We start from the raw sequence: 23,942 nt of genomic DNA on the forward strand, positions 1-23,942 counted from the left end.
GGTGCTAACCTGAATTTGGACGGGAGTCACTTACCCAGCATTATCCTCATCTCTCCTAGGTTTTTTAGCCAAACTGCACCTTAATTGAGTTGAAAACATTTTTGTGGGTCCCCCCCCCCAATTTTTCTTTTTGATTCTTAAAAGAGATGTTTTAAAGGAGGGGAAGCAATGGAGATGGTAAGGCAGCGCACCCAGCTGTGGAGTTTGGGCACTCCCTCTCCAAACTGGAAGTGCAGAGGTGGTTTTTAAGAGTTTCTGGGTTTTGGGGGGGTGTTTCACTTTGTTTCGAGCTGGATGCAGAGATGAGCCTTTTCCCCGTGCCATCCCCTTAGCCACATACATGTGGGGAAAGCGGCGGTGCCTGGGTGATAGCGTAACTCCCCGCGCCCCAGCCGGGTCCGCTGCCCCGCGGACCGCTGCGCAGAGCTCTCGGCTCCCCTTCGCGCTCCGCCGGCCCCGCGCTGCGCTTTCTCGGCCAGCCTCGCTGCTGTCTCGTGGCGCCTCTCACCTGCTCGTATCGCCTCTTTCGTCCCTTCCGCAGGTCTCGCTGGTGACAGCTATTTCTCTTTTCCATCTCTTTCAGCTTGTCCCAGGCCGGGGGAAGGTCCTTGCAACCCAGTGAGGTTTCTCTTTCCTTTTCTTCCCCTCCCTCCGTGCCTCTTTGCTTCCTCCAGCAAAGCACGGCAGGACAGAGGACCCCAGCCCCGGGGTTTGGCTTGGCTGAGGGGCCTGTTCCCCCGCCGCGTGTCCTGCCGGCATCTCCGGGTACCGAGACGCTGGAGATGCCGCGGCACCGCGAGCCCGGGCCCCGCCATCGCCTCCGGCCGCGCTCGCACGGGGAGCCAGGCCGCCATCCCCGCGCTGCCGCTGGCAGCCTCCCCCGGCCTTTGCTTGCTCATGGCGAGCGCAAAACCCCTTTTCTCTTTGCCGGGACCGGAGAAAGATGTAACGAGGGTTGCTCGCGGCTTCGATCTCCCTCTGTTCTCCCCTCCTGGTCCTTCTCCCTTGATTCCTCCCCGTCTCCTCCTGGGCTCTCGCTGGGCCGCCCTGTCCCCGCTCCACGGCGCGTTGGGGAGCACTTGCCTCGCCGGTACGGGCGGCCCGTCCTGGGGGCCGTCTGGGCCAGGGGCTCGGGACCCCCCCCTCGCCCCCAGCTCCCTCTCGGAATAAGCCATCGGCGCGGCGGCTCCTTCCCCCCCCTCCCCGCACTGGGGCAGCCGGGAGCGGCGGCGGGCCGGGAGGGAGAGGTTTATTTTGTATATGAATGATTTTTAATGAATGCAATATTAATCCTTGCAGATGAGCAATAAATCATTAAAGTCTAATTAAACTATTAGGAAAACAAACCTCTGGCGTGCTGCGGGCAGTTTCTTTGGAAGAGCGAGCCAACGGGGCGGCTTTGGGGCACTGGGTCGTGCCTGAGCTCTCCCCCCACCCCCCGAGAGCTGCCTCTTGGCCCCTCAGTTTGGGGTTTGAGCCCCTCCAAGGCCCCTCTAAGCCCCCCCCAGGCCTCTTGATTTGGGGTTTGATTTTCCCTCCAGGCTCCTCTATTGCGGCTTGAGCCCCTCTATTTGGGGTCCAAGCCCTGCCAGGTCCCTTGATCTGGGGTCGCCCCTTCTCCAGGCCCCTCTGATCTCTCCTCGGTCCCTCGTTTGGGGGTCTGTTCCTCTCCAGGCCCCCTCCAATCCTCCCCCAAGGCCAGACCCAGGGCTCTTCCCCTTCCTGCCTCTCCCAGCATGGCGGCCTCGACGCGTCGGGACGCGCCCGCCAGGGCGGCGGGAGGGAAGAAGTGCCACTCCCAGCATGGCCGCCGCTCGGGGCGGGGTCGCGGTCAGCTGAGCGCCACACCTAACATGGCTGCCGGGGAGGGGGCGGAGCTCCGGGCTGGGCCGGGTGCCGCGCCGGCGGGCGGGAGCGGGCGGGGCCCGGCGGTGACGCGAGGCGCCCTGGCGGAGCGGCTGGGCGGAGCCATGGCGCAGCCGGCGGCGCAGCCGGAGCCCGGCGCCACTCCCAACATGGCGGCGGCCCTGCCCCGGCTCTCCCTGCCGCTCCCGCGAGAAGGAGGGGTGAGTCCTCGCGAGAGCTCGGCGCGGCGCGCGGCGGAGGGCGGCCGACATGGAGCCGGGCGGCGGCGGCGGCGGCGGCGGCGCGGGGCCGCTCCCGGGCAACAACAAGGCGCGCGGCGGGGCGGCGCCGCCGGGCAAGGCCCGCGACCTGGGCCGGCCCCCGCGCAAGGACTCCGAGGTCAGCGCCGCGGCCCGGCCCCGGCCCCGGCCCCGGCCCCGGCCCCGGGGGGGGAGAGGCCTGGCCCGGCCCCGGACCGGACCGGCCCGGACCGGCCCAGCCTGGCCCGGCCCCGCCGCGTTGCGGCTCAGCGGGCGCTCGGCTTCGCCTCGGTACCGGCCTCCCGCCCCTCGGCGCTTCGCGTCGGTGCCGGCTTCAACGCCGGGGCGCGGCCCGAACGGAGCCGCTTCGGCTCAGGGGGTTGCGCTCGGCAGCGGCGGGGTCCGGGGCCGGCTGCGGGGCGCTGAGCGGAGGGGACCCCGCGGGGACCCTCGAGCGCTGCGGCATCCGGGGAGCGGGGCGTCCTCGTGGAGCTGCGCTCCCTTCCCAGCCTGGGCTTGAGGCTTTGATAGCGGTGTAAAACCCTCGGAGCTGCGTCCTTCCCGGGGAGGCTCCGGCCGCTTGATGCCAGGGGCAGGCGGTGCGCCCGCGCCGGGGTGGGTGGCCGGTGCCGGGGTGGGTGGCCGGTGCCGGGGTGGGTGGCCTTCCCCCGGCGTGAGCGCGGCCTCCCGAAAGCGCCCGCGCCTGGGTGCTTCGTGCTGCCTTTCCCGGGAGGCCCGGCAGCGCCGGCGCGTGTCGGGAGAGGGCCGCCGGGTCCCTCCGCGGCCTCGGAGTAGCTTCCAGCCCTGCAAGGTGACTCAGCCCGTAACCCACCACCCCGCAACCCTGCCGGCTGAATCCGCCCCTCGCACAGGTGCAGACGCCGCAAGATTCGCGAGGGTTTTACTGCGGGTCCAGGCTGATGAACGTGCTTGAAGGAAACACGTTTCGTTCCTCTAGGGTGACCGCTCCTGGCTCAGTGTTTTCCCAACCTCACCAAAGCTGTGTGGAGTTGTTTCATGCACTGTTCATAATCTCTTGGCATTTCTCGTTGCTGGCCTGGTCTGTGCTGGGGTCATAGCCCAGATTTTCTTGCTAACCTGTGTCTATACAAGATGGGCAAGCTTTGAGAGCACCCCAGTTCGATCTAACCTGCTCCCTTCCCGAGATTCAACATGCGCTGTCTCCTGGTTTATGTTTCGGCCTTTTTCTTTGGGGTCCCGGGGTGTTTTACAGGTGGTGCAGTGGCAGAAATGCAGCCCAGCTGAATGCAGCTGCTTGCAACCAACAGCAAGGCTAGGCAGAAGACAGGAATTGAGATGCAGGAGGTGGTTTAGGGGTTGCCTTGGTAACGCTTAAGCTGCCGCTGGTAATTTTTTTGATCTCTTAAACCGAAAATACAGTCCTAGACTTGCAGCAGGAGGAGGTGAATGGTGAATGTCTTAGGGATTCTTGCTTTCCTGAAAAATTCTTCAATTTAACTGAATTTTTGCTTTGCTTTCAGGGCTATTCAGAGTCCCCAGATTTGGAGTTTGAATATGCAGATACTGATAAATGGGCGGCAGAGCTCTCTGGTAAGGGAATCATCCTGATGGATCAATTAATCAGCCATGATTTCTTTCTTGATAGTGATTAAACGGACTCCATCAATATCAATATGGCTGGGTTGATGTATTTAAAAAACTTATTCATATTAAAAGGGATATGATGTCATGTAGGTTTTTTTGCCATATGCTGGGTGTATTTTGCATTTACCTCATCTCAGTTACAGCGACAGCTAACTTGGCTGGGTTGCAGCTTTCTCTGATGGCGTGGTTGCAGGTAGTTGGAGAAAGAGGCTTCTCCTCAGGTTCTTGAAACAATATCTTTTCTTTGAAAAGGCTAATCTCAGGCTTGATGGACACTGCAGCTGCATTACTGTGGTGTGAAACACTACCTTGAAATTCTTTGGCAATGAAAGCACATAAATCAAAAAAAAGAAAAAAAAAAGAAAAAGAAAAGACAGAAACAACTGTTTGGTGTTTGATAGCTGCTAGCCATGCCTGGGTGGCCAAGGTTGACTGCCCAGGCTCTGCCCCGTGGTTTCTCTGCTGTGACCTGGCTGCTGTCTGCAGGCATCTCCCTGAGAGCGTGGTGGGAGAAACCTGACTGTTTTTTCTGTGCTTCCTCGGCAGAGCTGTACAGCTACACAGAAGGACCCGAGTTCCTGCTCAACCGCAAGTGCTTTGAGGAAGACTTTAGGATTCATGGTGAGAAACTTCTCTTGTACCTCTCCCGGCTCTGAACAGGGATCTTCTGGAGGAGATGTGCAGGGATAGATGCATTACTGCTGCATCAGAAAGCAGGATCCAGGCACTGACAGTCTTCATGTGGTTTGTATTTGAGACTTGCCTTGGCTGGGCCCTGGTACGCAGCTAGCTGCATCTGGCTTGTTCAGCATTTGCCTGTATTAATGTCCTAGATGGTTCATTAATGCCAGGCTGACTGTGCTGGAAAAAACAGACAGCAGCAAGAGCATCCAGCTCTTTTTCCATCAGCTGCTGGATGCTGCTGACATGAGTGCTGTCAAGGCCAATTTGGATGGCCATGATTCATGTAGTTGTGTGATGGAAGGCAGAGGATGTCCCTCTGCGCAAATCACACGTCTCTGGGTGTTATTTGCAGCCTCTCATGAACACCTTGTTCAGTGGGGCAATCCTGCTTGCCCTCGTGCTGGATGCTTTGAGGTTTTTCATATGATGTTTTCATATGATGTTTGTGTCCAGTGAAGGCAGAGGGGCTGTACGTGCTCTCAGCCTGGCTGCCTTGGCTTTTCAGTGCGGGACAAGAAATGGACTGAGCTGGATAAGAACCAGCATCGCACTCATGCCATGCGCCTTCTTGACGGGCTGGAGGTCACCGCGCGGGAGAAGAGGCTGAGGGTTGCCCGAGCCATTCTCTACGTTGCCCAAGGTACATTACAGCATTGGACGGGTGGGCTCTGCCTCGTTATTTTCTCTGTTGCTGAATCTGGGCAACAGATTGTAAATTATCAGTTAAAAATACCTGAATTTGTCGTCCTCCTCCCCTCCCCTTTTATCCTTTTTATCACCTGGGATGATAGGAAATAAGGTAGCTTCTCAGGGTAGCATCCTTTCATATTAGGAGCTTTTTACAGCACTGAGAGTCTAATATTTTATAGGAGCGCGGTCCAAAATTTGGCAGTCTTGATGTGCTGTCCTGGCTCTGCCAGATCTGGGCTCTGTTACCCACAAGGGGGCAGTTCAGTCCTCTGCATCTGATTTCTTGTCTGAAAATTGTGGATGTGGTTTTCATTCTCCGTATGAAGTTTGTTGGTTGCATGGGGGAGCCTTGGGATTCCTGCAGGGGGTCGGATCCAGCAAGGATATTGTTACAGGCACTTTTGGGGAGTGCGGCTCTGAGGCAGAAGTGCAGGCCTGGATGAGGTATAACATCTTCCTGTTGCTGGAAGTGGGGACGTTCAATGCTTTGGTGGAACTGCTGAACATGGAGATTGAGTGAGTACTGTGGAAAGGTGCTTTTGGAAATGGCTCTGGAGCTCTTCTCTTGGCTTGAGGTTTTCTGGTTTGTGGTAGCTGCTTTGTCCCCAGTCTCATTCCTTGTCTGTCTATATCTAATTTAATCCCTGCAGTACTGGAATGACTGCCATTGTTTTGGATAGATCTGCAGTGGAGGATTATACACAAATTATACAGAAATTCTTTCTGGCTCTGCTGTCTGGCAGCAAACAGAAATGGGTCTATTCCTCCTCCCGTGACTATCCTGTTAAATTGGGACTTGCTGCAGCAATATCTGTCTCAAGGGTTGGGTCTGCTAATGGCAGGGTTAAAATCTCTCAAAAGCCCCCTCGTCTGATGCTGTTTTCCCTGCACAGTAACAGCGCAGCTTGCAGCAGTGCGGTGAGAAAGCCTGCAATCTCCCTGGCCGACAGCACGGATTTGAGGTATGGAGACAGGGCTTGGGAAGAGGAGGCAGCGCTCAGCCTGCGCAGCGGGCGGGCGGCTGATCGGGGAGATGAAAGCAGTGGAGTGTGGCAGGGCAGGGGGATGGTTTTTTGCTTTGACTTGCAGTTCAGTCTGCAGTGCTGTGATCATTCTGTTGATCTGTGGTTGTGGTACCTCGTACAGTGTCGCACACCCAAGAGGCCGTTCTCCGGTGTCTGAGCCCTGATCCCCTGATGTGGTCTGGGTGAATTGAAGCAGGCTGTGATCTTGGCAAATCCAGACTTCCCTCAGACCATTGGGTGCTGGCAGCATCTCTGTACCCCATCAGGACCTCGTGCCCTATAGCGATTAGCCCGGCCTCTTGCTCTTTGCAGAGTGCTGCTGAACATCATGTACCTGATTGTGGAGACAGTCCGGCAGGAGGCTGAGGGAGACAAGGCCGAGTGGAAGACCATGAGACAAACCTTTCGAGCAGAGCTGGGTGAGAACCAGAGCGCTGGGGGGAATAACGGGACAGACGTTACCAGGGGGTGAAGAGCAAGAGTGAGATGGTGGCTGCACCTAGGCCTCTGTTAATAGGAGCTGGTAGCATTGGGTTGGTTCCTGCTAGATGTATTTAAGCTGAGTCTTGCGGGAGGGATGAAAGAGGTGAGCCAAGGAAGACAGACAGCCTTATTTTTTTGCTGCCATGGTGCGCTCTCCCTGAGAAGAATCCTTAAATGTTGGGACTGTTATTTCCCCTTGACACAGGGGTAAGAAATTATGGAACAGGCCTTAGAAAGGACGAGAAAAGCTGTCTGGGATGAAGTGAGGACGTTGGAGATAGGAGGTGACAGGGGAGAATGCAGGGGCTGGTGGTACTGGTGTGCAAGAGGGAAGGGGTGAGGTGCAGGCGTGAAGACAGCCTTGCTGTTGTCGTTGTGTGAATCCAGGAGCCCCGCTGTACAACAACGAGCCCTTCTCTGTCATGCTTTTTGGAATGGTGACCAAATTCTGCAGTGGCCACGCTCCACACTTTCCCATGAAGAAGGTGCTACTCTTGCTCTGGAAGACTGTTCTGGTAAGAGAGAGACCATGAGATGTGCTAACATACATCTTGTAGTTTTACCTTTAGCAGAGGGTGGAAGTTCTGCCCCTAAGCAGGCTGTAGTTGCACTGCTCTCTCTTTCTGGCATAAATCTGGGTGCCATGTAGGTATGCACTAGTTATTGATCTCTAGAGCTGGATTCCAAGGTGCAGCTAAAGCAAGGTCCTGAGCTTGGGTCTGTGTAAAGGAAAAGGTCCAGCCACCTCTGCTGCAGTTACCAAGCATCTCCTGTCCCTTTGGTATTTCACAGCGGCGTGAGGGGCAGACAGATCTTGTTCTACACCATGCAGAAACATTTGGGACTCTTGGAGTGTGAATTTGGGAAGGGCAGGGGGAGAAGCCCTTGATACTGTGTGTGGAGGAGACTCCCGAGCTCAGGTCTCCCTTGCAGTGCACCCTGGGTGGCTTTGAGGAGCTCCAGAGCATGAAGGCAGAGAAACGGGAGATCCTGGGCCTCCCGCCGCTCCCGGAAGACAGTATTAAAGTGATCCGCAACATGAGAGCTGCGTCCCCACCAGCATCGGCCTCTGACCTCATCGAGCAGCAGCAGAAGCGAGGCCGGCGGGAGCACAAGGTGAGGCTGAAGCAGGGGCTTGGGGACAGTGATGTTAACTGAGGGACAGTCAGGCCCAGGACACCAATCCTGCTGCAGGTTATACCCGGGATATTTACCTGCCTGGTAGTGAGCAGTGGGACAGAGACATGCAGCTCCCACACGCCTGCTTCTCTCTCTCCAGGCCTTGATTAAACAAGATAACCTTGATGCCTTCAATGAGAGGGACCCTTACAAAGCTGATGACTCCCGTGAGGAAGAGGAAGAAAACGATGACGACAACAGCCTGGAGGGAGAGACCTTCCCCCTTGAACGTGATGAAGTGATGCCTCCCCCCACCCAGCATCCCCCTAGTGACCGCATTGCCTGCCCCAAGGGGCTGCCCTGGGCCCCGAAGGTCCGGTGAGTCTGAGGGATGGAATCTTAGGAGTGACTGGCTGAGGAAGACAGCAGAGGTTGACTAGACCACCATTGTGCCCTTCAGCAAGGGGCACAGAGAAGATGTCAAGGCTGGAGTGGTCACTCTGATAGTCTTTTTGGTGGGGTGGGCTTGGCACCACATCCTTCACCTGACTGTGATAGTTTTTTCTGATGCCCTGTGTCTGGGGCTGTTGTGCACCCCGCAAGAGGGGAAATGCAGGCTGACTAGAGGTGCAATATCTTCCTCTTGTGTCCCTTTCCTGCAGAGAGAAAGACATTGAGATGTTCTTGGAGTCCAGCCGCAGCAAGTTCATTGGCTACACTCTAGGCAGGTAGGTTCCTGTGTAGCCAGCTTGGGGAGCTGCTGGTTTGGGGGTATGTGGCAGAGCCTACTAGTGGGTGAGCTGTCATCACCCTCTTTTTGCCAGCAGAGGAGCCCTGAGCTTGAGAGCTCAGGGCAGTTTCCAATCTGTCTGTGGAGGTGGTTCAAAATTTACTGCTGAATGTACCCCAGCTGGCTCTTCCCTTTGTCTCTAGTGACACCAACACTGTGGTGGGGTTGCCCAGGCCAATCCATGAGAGCATCCGAACGCTGAAGCAGGTGAGTGTATTGATGAATTCCTCTGATTTCTGTCTTTGTGTAGGTGCCCCTTCCCCAACCCACTGCACTGATCACAGGTTAGGGCAAGTGGTTCATTTTTCTGGCTTCTCTCTGCCCAGCTCAGCCCTGGGAGGTAAGAAGCCTCAAGTCTTCTTTTCTTGCCTGGTCTCCCAGGCTCTCTAAGCCCCTTTCTTCCCTGGCCTTCTTTCCTTTCCTACCTGGGGTTGTCTGAGAGGTGAGGCCAGCAGCTACCACCCTCCCCTGACACCCTATCTGTCAGGATCAGGTCACAGTGTTAGGTGTGCCTGACAGACAGGAATGACAGAGCTTTCTGGAGGGACCTACAAAGATGATGGGGCAGAGCAGGACATCTTGTCATGCTGGGACACTCTCAAATGCTCAGTGGGGCAGGTTGGGTAGCATCAGTGGGGGGGTACTAAGCTCTGTAGCATGAACCCCCTGCTCTATCTCCGTACAGCACAAGTACACGTCGATTGCAGAGGTGCAAGTGCACATGGAAGATGAGTACCTGCGTTCCCCACTCTCAGGGGTAAGTGTGGGGATAAGGATGGGGCAAAGATCCCTAGATGGGAGCTAGGGGTGCTTGGTCATCAGGCCTTTTGGCCATCGTGGTGGTGGAGGTTTGCTCTGTGGCTTACTGGGGAAGGAGAAGTGATTTCTCCAGGAGCAGAGTGGGGTTATGCTAGGAGGCATTGGGTGGGAGTGAGAAGTATCCTAGGTTCTGTGGCTTACGTTGGGATCAGAGAGCCTGGCCCGGAGCCAGACTCACACTGCTGGTGGCTCTTGGTGTAAGGTTATTTTGTTTCCTGTGACACCAGGGGGAAGAGGAAGTGGAGCAAGTTCCTGCTGAGATCTTGTACCAGGGCCTCCTGCCAAGCCTGCCACAGTACATGGTGAGCTGGGGAACCCTGTGGGACCCTCAAGCTCTTCTCCACCCCCCTTGAGCTGATCTGGGGTGCCTGGTCCTGGGGTCTCCTTCTGTTGCTCTGTCCCTTTCCAGTGATGTTCTCCAGGTCTTTTTCTCTCCCCAAATATAACTTACTTCATCGTATGGTGGGTAGGAAGGTCCGTGCAGACCAACCATGGTCTTCCCCATCCCCTGGTCCAGCTCTTCCTTCTCCCCAGATTGCTCTACTGAAGATCCTCCTCGCTGCAGCCCCCACTTCCAAAGCCAAGACGGACTCCATCAACATTCTGGCAGATGTCTTGCCGGAGGAGATGCCGTAAGTGACTGTGGAGGTGCTAGATGGTAAAGGAAACAGAAAATGGGTTGGAGCTTGGCAGGGTGTGGGCAGAGCTTACAGGCTGGAGGTAGGCTTGGCCTTGTCCAGCTTGGGACACTCCTTTGCTCTGTCTCTGTTTCCCAGTGTATCTGTTTTCCATCAGATACAGGATTTGCCTTTGCTGATTGTGGTGTCCTTATGCACCGTTCAGCAGCGTCTGAGCTGCTCCCCAGAGGTGGCTGCGTCTTGAGGGCAGGCAGAGCGGGTTCGAGTGCCACGTGTACGGGTTTGACTGTGCGTTTTGAGGGTGAAGCATAGCCAGTGACCGCTATTTTTTCATTAACCTGGGATTAAGCCACAGGAGGGATGTGGAAGGGAAGGGTGCGTTGGATGTTCTCTAGGGCTGGCAGGGGGTGGACAGAGTGTCGCAGCCTGGGGTCTCTGTCCCCCAGGACCACAGTGCTGCAGAGCATGAAGTTGGGGGTCGATGTCAATCGGCACAAGGAGATCATCGTCAAAGCCATTTCTGCTGTGTTGCTCCTTCTGCTCAAACACTTCAAGCTGAATCACATTTACCAGGTGAGGTGGGTCGGGATCCAACCACCCTGCCGTGGGGCTTTGGGAATGGGGAGCATACAGGATGGATCCTCGTTCACCTGCCCACCCTGCCTTTCCTCCTAGTTCGAGTACATGGCCCAGCATCTGGTCTTTGCCAACTGCATCCCACTCATCCTGAAGTTCTTCAACCAGAACATCATGTCCTACATCACTGCCAAAAACAGGTAGTGGAGGGGTGCGGCCCACCCACGTCCCCTTCGTGGATGTCGCAGGGAGCCCGACTGGGTGTGGGGGTGATGGGTCCCTGTTTGCATTGCTGCCCCCTCCATGGTCTCTCCCTGGCAGTGGCTTGGGTGCAGGCAGACACCAGGGAAGTGCCCATTGCAGCCTGTCTTCTGTGGATAGGGGGTAGGGGGGGCTGTCTCGCTCCTACCCTAGGTAGGGTCTGTGGAGCAATGTGTCCCCTCCCCTTTCCACAGCATTTCTGTTCTGGACTACCCGTACTGCGTGGTACACGAGCTGCCCGAGCTGACGGCAGAGAGCCTGGTAAGTAGCTTCCTTCTTCTCCAGGCCCTGGCGTCTTGTGTACACTCCACAGGTTGGGTTGCTTCTTGGAAGGGATCCTAAGTGTAGGAGGGGACAGGGCTGTGGCACCCTGCCCTGGCACCCTCAGCTCTTCTGCCCACAGCTCCGGGGACCGCTGGGGGTTCGATGAGTGCAGCACCTCCCTGGCCAACATCAGGACACTGGGACTGGCTGGTGTCTCCTGGCTGATAGCCGGTCAGCGCTGCTTTGGGCCAGGGTCCTCAGAGCAGAATGGCCTCTCCTTTTCCTCCCCTCATCCCCACTCCGATCTCTCGCTGTTTCTTCAGCTTTTGCTTTCCCTGCAGGAGGCTGGAGATAACAATCAGTTTTGCTGGAGGAACCTGTTCTCCTGTATAAACCTTCTGCGCATCCTGAACAAGCTGACCAAATGGAAGCACTCTCGCACCATGGTGAGGACTGGGGAACCCCGCTGAGGCTCGGCAGAGCCGGGCTGAGTGTCTCAGGGTGCCTGGACTGGGTGAAGGGGCTGTGGGTGGCCTGGGTGCCCCTCACGTGCCATCCCAGGTCCTGCTGGGGAGCAGGGAGAGCGGTGGGGGTGGTTGTGTGGAGGCAAGAAAGGGTAGGTGGAGGAGGAGAGGGGAGGGCGTGAGGGCAGATGAGTGTGCACTGCAGGGAAGGTCAGGGGAGTGTGCGCACATGCATGCGCTCTATGAGGAAGTGGAGGTGTGTGTGTACCCTGGGAGGCATTTGAGCATCTGTCCCAGCCTTGTCAGCTCTCTTTTTCCCACTTGCTGGGCGGCTTTGCCCCACAGATGCTGGTCGTGTTCAAATCGGCACCCATCCTGAAGCGGGCGCTGAAGGTGAAGCAGGCCATGATGCAGCTCTATGTGCTGAAGCTGCTCAAGGTGCAGACCAAGTACCTGGGCCGGCAGTGGAGGAAGAGCAACATGAAGACCATGTCGGCCATCTACCAGAAAGTCCGGCACCGTCTCAATGATGACTGGGCTTATGGCAATGGTACGTCCTTTGTAGCTGCTGGAAAGCGTCTGTTACCCACTGCCCTTCCTGCTCCATGCAGTGACACGTCCGAGCCCAGAACGCTCCCTTTCCCTACTAAGGGCCTATGCAGCCTGTAGGTCTGAGTTATGGGGCTGGAATTGGGGTGGCAGCGTTGCAGAGAAAAGGGAAGGGGTTGGAAACGGGCAGTGTTTGAATTGACAGCTGCTGCCTGCTCTGTACCCTTGCATGTTGCTCGTTATGAGGTCTCGGAAAGCTTTGGCCTGTGGCGTGTGGGTTGGCTGAGGAGCCCCCCAAACAACTCCCCTCTGACGTCCCCTCCCCTCTGACCAGACCTAGATGCCCGGCCCTGGGACTTCCAGGCTGAGGAGTGCGCGCTGCGCGCCAGCATCGAGCGTTTCAACTCGCGCCGCTACGACCGGGCGCACAGCAACCCCGACTTCCTGCCCGTGGACAACTGCCTGCAGAGCGTGCTGGGCCAGCGCGTGGATCTGCCCGAGGATTTCCAGGTCAACTACGACCTGTGGCTGGAGAGGGAGGTCTTCTCCCGGCCCATCTCCTGGGAGGAGCTGCTGCAGTGATGGCACCGCGGCGAGGACTGCAGGGGAAGCAGGAAAGGGGTCGTTCAGGGAGAGACTCGAGCTTGGCTCAGACTGGGCGCTGAGCATGCTGCGACCCCTGTGCAGCTGCCAGCTGAGGGGCAGGGGGGCGAACCTGAGGGTGAGAGGCATGCAGGCGTCCCGGGGTGCCTGGTTGTCCTGCAGCAGGGTTGGGAGGAGACTGGAGCGGGGATGGATCCTCACCGAAATGCTGTCCTTGCCCCTCTGCTTCCTTCCAGGCTGCGTTGGACTTAACCTAGTGCCAAGGTGGAGGTTCACAGAGGCCACGGTGCCCTGGGTGTTAGATGGGCGAGACCTGCTGTGTGCACCCAGGTCGATCCTTTTGGCTGTAGCATGGGAATCACCCTCCTGCCTTTTCCAAGCCAGCCAGGGCTCAGAGGGGCGAGTAGCCGGCAGCGCAGGGAGCGGGGCAAATAGGGGTGCGAGTCCCTTTGGTGCTGCCGTGGGATACGGGGAGCAGGTAGCCACGGGTTGCCGTGTCAGAAAAATCTCATCTGCCCCTTCGCCAGCCCCCGCGCGGGGATGCAGCGGCCTGGTCTTGCCTGCGCCTGGGTGCTGGAGGCGTGACGGCCGTGGGGCCAGGTGGTGGTGGGGCAGAGGGGCTGGGAAGGGCTGGGGAGGGCTGGGAGCTGCAGTCTTCCCTCGTCCCGCTGGGTGGGGTGGATGAGCTGTACATATATATACATATATATATATATATATATACACACACAAACACATGATCTCTCTGAACTGAGTATGTCTGGACTTCGTCTGCGTCCCTGTTGCTTTTCTTAGGGAAGGATCAAAGGGTGAATCCAGTGATGGGTCTGAGCTGATGCTCAGTTTAGTGTTTTATCTTTAATATTTGCCTTACAACAAAGGCTGAAGGTAACGGGTGAGCCACGAGCACGTTGTCTGGGGGAGCTGGGGGGGGTCTGTGGGCAGGTACGAGCAGGCGTTCGCACTTCTCTGGGAGCAGGTCGGGCTGTTTGCAACCGGTCCTTATGGCAGGACCAGAGGGACTGAGCCTGGGCGATGCTTGGGGACCATACACGGGATGTAGCGATGGTCCTGTCCCCTTCCCCAAACCGCCTTGGGGGCTGCCCTGGTGATTTCCTCGTGTTGGTGTAGCAGGGACTTTCTTCACCCCCTGCAGAATGATGTGTCAGCTCGCTGCCAGCCCCTTCCCGGGGCCCCGGGGAGCAGCATCGCTGGCGCTGGGCCCCGGGGAAGAAGGCGGCCTCGAGCCGGGGGCTGCCTTGGCTCCGCTGTAATTGGGAGCGATGGCTAAATGAGGGGAGAGGCGGCTGCGGGGAAGGTGGTCGCCTGCTTAATGCCGCTGGAGCAGACGCTTGGACGCCTTCCTCCTCCCGGAGGGAGAAATTATCCTGCGCCGGGCAGAGTCGGGGCTTGGAGGCTGCCGGGGAGCGGCTCGGGGCAGTCAGCTTTTGGGCTGGATGGGAGAGGAGGAGATGGGAGGGGGGGACGTTTTGCTGGGGCTCAGGTTGGGCTTGGTTTCCCCGTGGGCTGGGTTTCCCTCTGGGTCAGCCTGAGGCAGCTCCGAGCTGGCTCCACGTGGGAGTGGATCCGAGCTTGGCGCAGAGCTGAGCCCTGCGCAGCACAGGGCACCTCCCCGGGATGCTCCGGGGGCCCTGGCCGCCCCGCGGCGATGCTCCGTGGGGATCCGCAGCCTCCAAGCACAGAACAGCCCCGTGCCGGCGTGCCCCGCTCCAGTCCCCAAAGCTGCGGGATCAGGTGGGTCCGTCCTTGGGGGATGGGGGTTCAGGCACGGGCATGATGCAGAAAGGGGTGATGACCGGGGTGGGGACGGACCCCATCCGGGACGAAGCCCGGCTTCATCCCGGAGCTGCTTGCTGTGCACCGGGCTGTGCCTCAGTTTCCCTGGCGGTGGGGGAACAGCAGTCCCCGGCTCGGCCAGGGGTGAAGGGCTTCTTGCCTGGTTAACAACATCCTGGGGAAAGTCACCTTGGCTTTTGGGAGCAGAGAGACAGGACGGGGAAGGAGGAGGCTGGCTGGTTGGGTTTCTGGGGAGAGAGAAGGGGGGCAGCCTGGGTTTATCCCCCTCGAAAAGCTCCCTGTAGCCTGCTGGGACGAGGTCCTCTGCCCCGGCGCGCGTCCCCCAGCCGCTCCGAAGCCTTTCCGCAGGCCCAGCATCGTCCCCAGAGGGTCCTGCCAGGCGATGGGCCGTGGGACGGGGTGCAAAAATAAAAGGGGTGGGGGGGACGGGACATGTGCAAAGCCCCCGCAGGGCTCTGCCCTCCCGCCTGTGCCAGGCGTGGCCCTGGAGAACTTACGAGTGTGTTTTATTGCTTATAAATGAAGAACAAAATCCCTGCAGATGCAGGGGGCCAGGCGCCTGCGTTTCGGGGCTGTTCGGATCCCGCGGGCGCTCACAGCGTCCCGGCGCGGGCGGTTCGGGGCTGCCTCCCCGGCGCCGGAGGCCCACGCGGCTGTGCCGGCTTCGTCCACGACGGCGGCGGCTGCAGCCCGGACCGCTGCGAGCGACGGGTTTTTCCCGTGCGCCGGTTTGGATGAAAGCATCTTCCCGCCTCGTCTGCGCGGGGGGAAAGGGGCACGGGGCGGCTGAACGTGACCCTACGAGGCGACGACTTTTGCTTTAGAGTCTTTATCCGAGGTGGCCGGAGGGGGGGGGTTGGATCACGTTGTCCAGCTGAGCAGGCTGCCCGGCTCTTTGGCTTTCACCCGCAGCGTCACCAAGGTGGGCGACTTGGCGGCGGCGTTCCCCGGCGCTGGGGACAGGCCGGGCGGCGAGCAGAAGCCGCCGAGGCCGGGGTGGTGGCCCGGCGAACCGGGGCCGCCCGCGAAGCCGCCGGCGTTGCCGTGAGCGCGGGGGTACGGAGCCGTGCAAGGGGACAGGATGCTCTCGGGGATGGCGAGGCAGGGACCGGCCGGGCTCGGCCACAGGTTACTCTGCAGCTGGAAAAATTAAAAAAGAAAGAAGGGGGAAAAAATATGCCAGGGTGAAGGAGGGAGGTTAATGCAGATGATGGTGGGCAGCACGCCACCCCTATGAACCCCCCCTCCATGGGGTGCAGCCACAACTATATATAGACATGCACACACACACACATATATATATATATATATATACCTGTGTGTGTGCGTGTGTATATATATATGTATATGCGTGTATTATTATTTTTTTTGCATGCAAGCTTTCTTCCTCGGGAGCAGTTGCCTCCTCGCAGCACGCAGCCCCTTGGAACCCGTTCGGTGCGATGACACCCCACGTCACTCTCCCTGCCCCAGCTCCCACGGAGCGCTGCATTTTCCCCCCACCCCCGGGATGGACCGCGGTGGCGGGGAGTTTGGGCAGGGGAACGGGCCCGGCAGAGCGGGCAGGGGGAGCAGCCGGCGGCTGAACTAACCCCCTCCCCCGGTCTCCCCAAAGCCGTCGCCTCCAAGATCCGAGGTTTTGCATCCAACCGCTGTGTGCAACCCATGGAAATTCCCCCACGGATCCAAGCGGGTTTTTGCCCCTTTGCAGGGCGGATGCTACCGCAGGGCAGGAGTGGGGCGAGCTGGGTCAGCACCGGGGAGGGGGCTTGGGGGGGCACGACGGGCTGGGCCAGGCCGGGCGGCTGCAAAGGGCTTTCTCACCTCCTGGATTTTGCCGTGACGCTCCCGTTTCCGCCACTTGGCCCGTCGGTTCTGGAACCAGACCTGGAGGGAAGGGACGAGGCCGCGGTGAGCAGGGGTGGGAATCACAGCCGTCAACCCAGCTCCAGATGGGTCTCCCCAGCACGAAAAGAGCACCCAACGCACCCCACCGCCGCTGGTTGCCCCGGCGCCGCCCGCTCCTCCGTCGGGATTGCACCTTCTCCATGCTGGTGGATGGAGAAAGCTCCCCGTGGGAGCAGCCCTGCTCGGCCTCCACCGTGGCTGGCCTTTTGCATTAGCAAAGGAGCAGGAATTACTCCAGTCTGCTGGAAAACATCCAGTCCTGCTTATTCTCTCCTCATACTCCGGTGCCTTGACGGCCAAAGAGTTTGACGCAGGACGAGGCTCTTTCTCCAGGCTCTGCTTGGTGCTGCAGACCCACCGGCACGTCCCCTCCTGCTGCCGTCCTGCCAGGGGGGCGACGGGCCCGGAGAGGAGGCTGCAGCGCCAGGACGCCGGCCACGAGCATCCCGGGTTTGCAGGGAATCTCCTCTGCGGCCGCCCCGCGGCGCGGCGGGGCGACGGCCGGCACCGCGGGGCTTTGCCGGCCAGACGCGCGCTTCCCGCGCGCCGGTGCTCGCTTCATTAGGCGCCTGCCTTTGCTTTCCCTCCCCGCCGGGCGCCCCCTCCGAGCCGGCTCTGCCGCTGTTTCCAACCGCAAGCCTCAAACCGCATGGAAAAGCCTCTGGGAGGCAGAGCCGGTGCGGGAGGGCTCGGGCTGCCCCGCAGCGCGAAGCCCCTGGCCTGGGCTGCGTCTCCCCGGGTGCAGGGCTGCAGACGGGGTGCTGGGAGGGCGCTGGGCTCCGGCTCCTCCAGCTTACGGCCCCAGCCGCATTTCCGAGCACTCGGCTCGGGGTTGGCGGTGAGCAAAGGAGGAACCGGAGGGAGGTGGCGGAGGCAACTGGTACTCCGGGGAAAGCCACCGCTGGGGCTGGGATTTCCCCGCTAGAGCTTAGGGGCTTTGCAAAATCCTCCCTCGAGCAAGTTTTTAACTCAGCGTCGTGTCCCCAGTGCTTGGGCCCTCCTAGGAGGGAGGCGAGAGCACCCCCCGGCTCGCTGCCGCTCTGCCAGTGCGGCCTGAGGCCGATCCGCGGGCTGGGGAACCTCGGGAGCGCAGCCCGTACCTGCACCCTGGCTTCCGTGAGGTCTGTCCGAAGGGCCAGCTGCTCCCGCGCGTAAACGTCCGGGTAATGCGTCTTCTGGAAGACTTTTTCCAGTTCCTCCAGCTGGAACGTGCTGAAGGTCGTCCTGTTCCTCCGCTTCTTGGTCTTGCTCTTCCCCAGCGCCAGGGACTCGGCGAGCCTGGGGGCCCCGGGGCCGCCCAAGGGCGCTGCCAGCGAGCAGCCGAGCTCCGCCGCGGCTCTCACGGGGCCGCAGCAGGCTGCGGGCACGGGCTGGTACCCGGGTTTGCAGCCCTTCTCGCTCCCTGCGGGGGCAAGATGCACAGGACGGGGCGGCGTTAAGGAAAGCGAAGAGCCCGCTGCACCCACCACCCCGGCCGGCGGTCGCAAACTGGCTGCTGCAAAGCGCGCGGGTGGCAGCGGGCGGCAGGGAGGAGGGGGGCAAAGGCTGCATTCCCGAGCTGTTCCCTGTGCTAGCGTCGGGCTTGGGCATGTTTTTGGTTATCCCGTGAAGGCAGAGTGGGATATGGTGTGTGTGGGGGGAGTCTGATCCCGGGAGGAAGCAGCTTCCCTTCGGGCGCGCGGCGGGTGGTGGGCAAAACCCTTCCTCCATGGGGGAGCTGGGGCTGCCCCCGCGCCGCCGGCACTCAGCCCTCCCCGCGCCGCCGGTGCCTTTCCGAGCCGCCCCGGGGCCGAAAGCCTGGCAGGAGCGGAGGGCGCTCGGTGGCACGCGGGGCCCCTCGGTCAGCGCAGCTGGAGGCAGCGCTGCCATCGGCACCAGCGCCGGAGCATCTTCCAGGGGGAGCTTCTCCCGGCTCCGCTCATCTTTCCTCCTGCTTCCCTTCCAGCATGGACTGGTGCCTCCACTCCACCAGTAACCCCGAGCTGTCCCGGGCTTGAACCGCATCCAGCCCCCTCCGTGGGGCACAGGAATGGCAGGATTCAACCCATCCCAACATGCCTGGCTGCCTCTGCCCACCCTGGGCCAGTGTTTCCTTACAGCTATAACTCAGGAAACCACTTGGAAAGGGTGGTAGGAAAAAAAAATATGTATCTCTTTGCTCTGCAGGAGATCCCGCTCCGTTTGCACAGCCCCTCGGGGGAGAGCCTCCTTTCCCCACCCTCCTGCAAGGCCTTCCGCAAGGGAGCCAGAGCAATAAATTTGGGTTATTCTTCCCCCCACTGCTACTTCTCCGGAGTGTCTCCTGAAACGGGTTCAAGGGCATAAATCTCTGCCGTGCGCTTTAAGAGCGGCCGCGCTTGCCTTTGTCACCAGCACCTCCGGGAGGGCTTTGCCCTCCCTGCGCGGGAGTGGCGCGGCGGCCGCGGGGAGCCCAGCAAAGCCAAGCGGCCTCGGACCGAGGTCCGGGCGCTGTCGGCTCCCTGGAGGAGCCAAACAGAGCATCCGGGCTTGCCCCAGCGAAGGGGGGGGGGGGGGAATGAGGCAGGGACCCAGCACGCGGGGTGGGAGAGCTCGGGGGGCAGCCTGGGAGGGGGACAGGAACTTCATGCAAGAGGCAAACAAGCTGAAAATCCTGTTTTTCTACCCTGTTTTCACCCCTGTGGGGCACTAGCTCTGCCATAGGGCTCGTGGCAGGTGGAGACCCCCAGCCTTCACCTCCGCAGAGGCACCAGGGGCCCGGTCCTGCCGAGCGGCAGGATCAGGCCACCGCCGGGCCCCGGGGACCCTGCAGCGCTTCGAGGCTGTTTCTCGGGGCTTTCTCTCCCAGCGAGGGAGGAAATCGCCTCCTTCGGGACGGTTCCTCTTCCCTGGCCTGTTACCGCCACGTCCCAGCCCCAGGCACCCGCTCGGCGCTCTGCACCCCGTGGCAGCGATCAGCCCTCAAAGCCGCCTTTTTCCAGACTTTCCTCTTTCATTTTCGGTTGCTTCCTAATTAAGGCAATTTGGGGTTACTACGTGCAGCCGAGAGCAGAGGTGCAGCTGCTTTGAATTAATGGGAAAATGTTATCTCCGGGCGAGTTTGAGGGGCGATTGCTCCCTTCGCTGCTGGTACCAACCAATTTTTGTGTCCCAGTGGTGGGTAATGGCAGAGAGGCTGTGGCTGCTTTGCCATTTCCTCCCCGTTTTGTCTTCCGAAAGGCTTCGCTGGACCAGCCCCGGGTTACAGCCAGGCCAGAGGGATTTTAACGACAAAAACAACTAAGCTGATCCAGAGCAAAGCCCCAAAGCAAGCAAAAAAAAAAAAAAAAAAAAAAAAGCAAAAAAGAAAGAAAGAAAAAGCCGATGCACGAATCGGTCCGATAAACGCGTTGGGTTTGTTTTTTCCCCCTGTTTCAAAGGCTACGCGCCATGTCTCCGAGCGACCCGCGGGTTTCGGCGTTGGAGACAAATAAATAAATGGCCAGAAAGAAGGAGAAGGCAGGAAGGGTGCAGGATACAGGCGTGTAGCTAAATAAACATAGAGCTGTGAGGGGACAAAGTGGATGGGAAAGCGGAAGACAGTGATAATCCCCCCCCAACCGATACCCCCTAAAAGATTTTGCAGCGCTGGTGAAGTTAGCAGCTGGGGACCAGCTGTACAGTTACTGGGTTAAACGGGAGGGGAGAGGAGACCTCAAGGGGATCGTTATCGAAGGGACGGGGCACGGAGCGGGCTGGCGGAGGACGCGGAGGCGCCGGCGGCGCCCATCGCCGTGGCCGCGGGGCTCGGGCAGCAGGTAAGCGCAGCGGCGGAGCGGGCCCGGCCCCGGCGCTACCTGCTTTCCGCCGCCCTGCCGAGCCGAGCCGAGCCGAGCCGGCCCCACCTGGTTCCCATTACCCCGCGGCTATCGCGTTTTTTTTTGTTTTGTTTTGTGTTTTTTTTTAATATATTAAAAAATAGGAGAAAGGGTGGGGGGATAAAATGCCCGTGAGACGGGCGAGCTCCGCGGACCGGGCCGGAGGGTCCGGGCCGAGGGCGGCCGGGAGCGGGGCGCGGAGCCGCGGCGGCGGCTGGGAGCCCCGGGCCCGGGCAGCGCTTCGCTGCCGGCGGTTCCCGGCGCTGCCCGGCCGCAGCCCCGCTCGCTGCCGGCGGCTTCGCTTTTTTTTAGTTTTTTTTTTTTTCTCCCTTTTCTTTCTCTCTCTTCCCCCCCCTCCCCAAAGTTTTTTCCTCCGCCGAGGTACGGCGACGTCTCCCGGCCGCGGGCTGCCGCCCGTCGGGAGCCGCCGCTCTTCTCGCCGGGGAGCCGCGGGGCCGGGCCCGGGGTCCTGCGGCAATGCCGGGGTGGAGGGGAGGGCTAAAGCCGGTGGGGGGCCGGGACGGGGCGGTTTGTGTCGCGGGGTGAGTCCGCCGCCGTCCCGACACGCGCGACAGCAGAGTGCCCGGCGGCCGCCGGCCCGAGCCTCTCCCCCACTTCTTTCTTCCCCCTTCTGCTTTCCTCTTTTCCTCTCTTTTTTTTTTTTATTTTTTTTTTGGGGGGGGTGGAGGGGGGAAGGAGCCCTGCAGTACCCCGGGGAGCCTGGCAGCCCCAGTGCCGTGCGCGCACTGCCCGGGACCGCCGGCTCCTCCGCGCCCCTGCGGAGCTCGGGCCGTGCCGCGACAGCAGGCGCGTCGGGAGGGTGGTCGGCGAGGGGGGCGGTTTGGAGGGGGCCGCAGGGAGGTTTTGAGGTTGAGGCTGTGGCACGGTGAGGACGGGCTGGAGCCCGGGAGGCCCCGTCGGGCTGCCCCGTTCCCGGCCCGGCTGCTGCACAGTGCCGGCACGGGTGGCGGAGCCGGGACCCTCGGGGGCAGCCCCGGCGCGGTGTCCCAGACCCCCCCCCCAAATGTCTGTCGCAGTCTCCGAGGGGGCCCTGCCACCCCTCGCCGCGCTGGCGGGCAGGATCAGGCCCTTCCCCGTGCAGGAGCCTGGCCCCGGCTTCGCCTTTGCGAGCAGCCGCCCCTGCAAAGTCGGGGGCAGAAAGATGGGACAGAGAAGGAGGGGAAAGCAGAAGGGGCCAGGAAGGGGGTGGCAGCACCCCCAGCTCCCCCCATCCACCCCACCGCCCGCCCCAGTACCTGCAGCCCCGGCGGCGTAGAAGGGCTTCCCGCTGATGGCCGTGGTGAGGGGACCCGGGCCGGCGGCCCCCAGGAACCGGGGCTCTGCCTTCTCCGGGGGGCAGCGGGCCAGGCGGGGGCTGAGCGGCGGCGGGTGCCCAGGGGGGCCCGGCAGGCCGGCCCCGAAGGTGCCGGGGGCTCGCGGCGGCTCCGGAGGGAGCCGGGTCCGGCGACCCGGGGGGAAGGCCGGACAGCCCCGCGCCTCCATGCCGCAGGTTGGAGGGGCCGGGGGGGGGGGGCGGCCGATGGGGAGCGGATTTTGTGCGGGGCTGGGGAGGAGGGGGATGGTGCTGATGTGAAGGGAGGGATGGCCAAGCACCCCCCCCCCAACCCACACTCACTTCCACCACTCCACAGCCAGTCACGTGTGTCCTCCCATCCACTTTATTAACCCTCTAACCCCAGTTCCCCCTCCCGCCCCGTCCCAAAGCAGGGCGCCGGGGTCCCTGTCCTGGGCAGCTCGGCAGGTCGGACAGCGCGAGAAGTCCCCTCCGCCTTTAAGGCGAGGGCTGCGGGGGGCGTCCCAGCCCTCCCCCCCCCCCCGCCTCTCCCCCCTGCCTGAGCTACAGGAAATGCCCAGGGCCCGCCCTTGATTTAAAGCTTCACCCCCAGCTGCTATGTGCAGCTAGAATTCCCGGGGGGGGGGGCGGGAATCGTCCTCTTTCCCTGGTCTTTAGAGAGACGCTCCGGCGTTTTTCCCCGTCCCAGGCAGCTGGGACCCGTGAGCGGGTGGCTTTTCCCTCCCTGCGGCCGCGCAGAGGCCCGGGCAGTTTGTTTCGGGGATGACCGTGGCCCTGCGAAAAGGGGGAGCGCGGGGCCCCGTCCGCTCTGCGCTCCGTGGGCAGGACCCTCCTTGCCTCTCGCCCCCCCCCCACCTTGCCCCGGCCTCGCGCTTCCTGCCGTTCCCGCCGTCGAGGCTCTTTTTTATTTTTGCAGCGCTCCTGGCTTTGCTCCGCGCTATAGCTCCGGTTATTTTGCAAAGGGTCCTGCTTGCTCCGGCACCTTCCTGGCCTCGGGGGCGCAGGGTGCAGAGCTCCGTGCCGGCCCCACGGCAACGGGGCTGGCGTTGGCTTTGCGCGCGGAGGACGCGCGGCCCCGCGTGCCCGGGGGGGTCGTATCCTGCTCCGGTGCGCACAGGGCCAGGATCTCCGGATTCGGTCTGGGCCGTGGGGTCATTCCCTCCCTGAATTTTTCTGTTTCGCTTTTCTGCTCCTCCGTGCCGATCCGCTTTGGATCCGCTTGCTTCGGAGGCAACACGGGGGCAGCGGGGAAGCGAGGCCGAGAGAAACTCCCCTTCGAGGCGGCGGCGCTGACTGGCAGCCCCGGCTGCTCCTGGCTTTTCCGGCAGCTCTCTGCCCTGGGGCAGCTCTGCCCACGGCCTCTCCAGGGCCCAGGCATTTTGCTCGGCTGCTAAACAGCTCTTGGGGGGTGGGTTAAGTGCAAAATGATTGGGGACAGGTTTGGGGATTCAAAGGCTTGGTGTTAGACCGGAAAAGATCAACGTCAAAGCAGGGAGTAGACAGCAAGCGCAGAGGAACGAGCACCTATCAAGGCAGAGGGGTGCTGCTTTACGCCTCCCTTTGCTGCTCCCCCAATGCACGGCACAGACCCCGGCTTCCACCGACCCCGGGGCACCGTCTGGCGCAAAAAGATTTGGAGGGGAAAAAAAGAAAAAAAAAAAAAACCCTGCAGGTAATTATTGAGAGACTGAAAGTCGTTGATGTTTTGGCGATGTTGGGATAGCAACAGCCCGGATCCGATTCTGGTTTTCCCCCTTTTCTTCTTCTCTTCGGAAGAGCCGGGATCTGCGGCGCCTCTGTCCCCTCCCTCTGCAAACTTGCTCGGGTGGTGCAAAACCCAGGGGAGATACCCGGAGAAGCCGGAGCGGGGCCGATGTGCCCGCCGCTAATGACGCTCCGTCTCCCTGCTAATTATTCCCTCTTTCCCGTACCCCTCTGCCCTGCCGCCTGGGAACTGTAGCTGCTCGGGGGAGACACGTTTGCAAAATAAAAATAAAAATAAAGAAAATAATAGTTGCTGGATTTTTATTCTGGGCTCAGGCTCGTTCTGGCACAGAGTCCCGGCGGCAGCCCCGCGCCCCCTCCTCGCCCGGCGCCCGCGCCGGTTCCCTCCGAGTCCCGCTCCGCATGCAGCCCTTCCCTGGTGCTTCCCCTTCCCCGCAGCTGGCGTTGCCGAGATTTTTTTTTTTTTTTTTTTCCTTTTTAGACTCTCTGCGGCTCGCTGCATGTTGTAAATTATTGCTAAATAGGGACTATAAGGCCTCAGGCACGCAGCAAGTCATTAAGTGTTATTAAACATAGCATAACTCCTGTAAAGGCTTATTGGTTTCAGCGTAGCTCTCCAAGTTTTACTGCTGGCATTTAAGGAG

At 60.6% G+C, this 23,942-nt stretch overlaps 3 protein-coding genes across 5 annotated transcripts in view; 1 reads left to right on the forward strand and 2 right to left on the reverse strand.

Annotated features, from left to right (window-relative positions):
* SORT1 (sortilin 1) overlaps positions 1-23,942 on the reverse strand; it is a 222,261-nt gene that overhangs the window by 175,844 nt on the left and 22,475 nt on the right. The window lies entirely within an intron of this gene.
* STRIP1 (striatin interacting protein 1) lies at positions 2,007-13,407 on the forward strand. 3 transcript variants are annotated; one of them, XM_062595097.1, is made up of 21 exons: positions 2,007-2,066; positions 3,608-3,677; positions 4,278-4,352; positions 4,921-5,055; positions 5,501-5,621; positions 5,999-6,067; positions 6,443-6,549; positions 7,001-7,128; positions 7,547-7,729; positions 7,893-8,110; positions 8,395-8,460; positions 8,666-8,729; positions 9,208-9,279; positions 9,569-9,643; positions 9,876-9,973; positions 10,426-10,552; positions 10,655-10,755; positions 11,011-11,077; positions 11,422-11,526; positions 11,890-12,094; positions 12,428-13,407. In XM_062595097.1, exons 1-21 carry the CDS (start codon positions 2,016-2,018, stop codon positions 12,673-12,675), a joined length of 2,385 nt encoding a protein of 794 aa, XP_062451081.1. In that variant the 5' UTR covers positions 2,007-2,015; the 3' UTR covers positions 12,676-13,407. The 3 variants fall into 3 exon arrangements, with proteins under 3 accessions (XP_062451081.1, XP_062451080.1, XP_062451082.1); XM_062595096.1 differs by lacking the exon at positions 2,007-2,066 and adding an exon at positions 2,116-2,244; XM_062595098.1 differs by lacking the exons at positions 2,007-2,066; positions 3,608-3,677; positions 4,278-4,352 and adding an exon at positions 4,370-4,475 and having other exon boundaries at positions 12,428-13,406.
* On the reverse strand, positions 15,376-21,761 carry ALX3 (ALX homeobox 3). The gene is made up of 4 exons (XM_062595224.1): positions 21,515-21,761; positions 17,523-17,824; positions 16,339-16,401; positions 15,376-15,654 (listed from the first exon to the last, which is right to left on the reverse strand). The coding sequence occupies exons 1-4, from the start codon at positions 21,759-21,761 to the stop codon at positions 15,376-15,378; spliced, it is 891 nt and encodes a 296-aa protein (XP_062451208.1).

This window comes from Rhea pennata, chromosome 25, assembly GCF_028389875.1.
Source record: "Rhea pennata isolate bPtePen1 chromosome 25, bPtePen1.pri, whole genome shotgun sequence".
Classification (NCBI taxonomy): Eukaryota; Metazoa; Chordata; class Aves; order Rheiformes; family Rheidae; genus Rhea; species Rhea pennata.

Bases quoted from the DNA above. Each gene is read 5' to 3' on its own strand.
- STRIP1 (XM_062595096.1), top strand. From the start codon at position 2,116: ATGGAGCCGGGCGGCGGCGGCGGCGGCGGCGGCGCGGGGCCGCTCCCG. The intron at 9,974-10,425 runs GTAAGTGACTGT...TCTGTCCCCCAG, and splicing joins GTCTTGCCGGAGGAGATGCC to GACCACAGTGCTGCAGAGCA. The intron at 10,756-11,010 runs GTAGTGGAGGGG...CCCTTTCCACAG, and splicing joins TACATCACTGCCAAAAACAG to CATTTCTGTTCTGGACTACC.
- ALX3 (XM_062595224.1), bottom strand. From the start codon at position 21,761: ATGGAGGCGCGGGGCTGTCCGGCCTTCCCCCCGGGTCGCCGGACCCGG. The intron at 17,825-21,514 runs GTACTGGGGCGG...TTGCCCCCGCAG, and splicing joins CTACGCCGCCGGGGCTGCAG to GGAGCGAGAAGGGCTGCAAA. The intron at 15,655-16,338 runs GTGAGAAAGCCC...TAATTTTTCCAG, and splicing joins GTCACGGCAAAATCCAGGAG to CTGCAGAGTAACCTGTGGCC.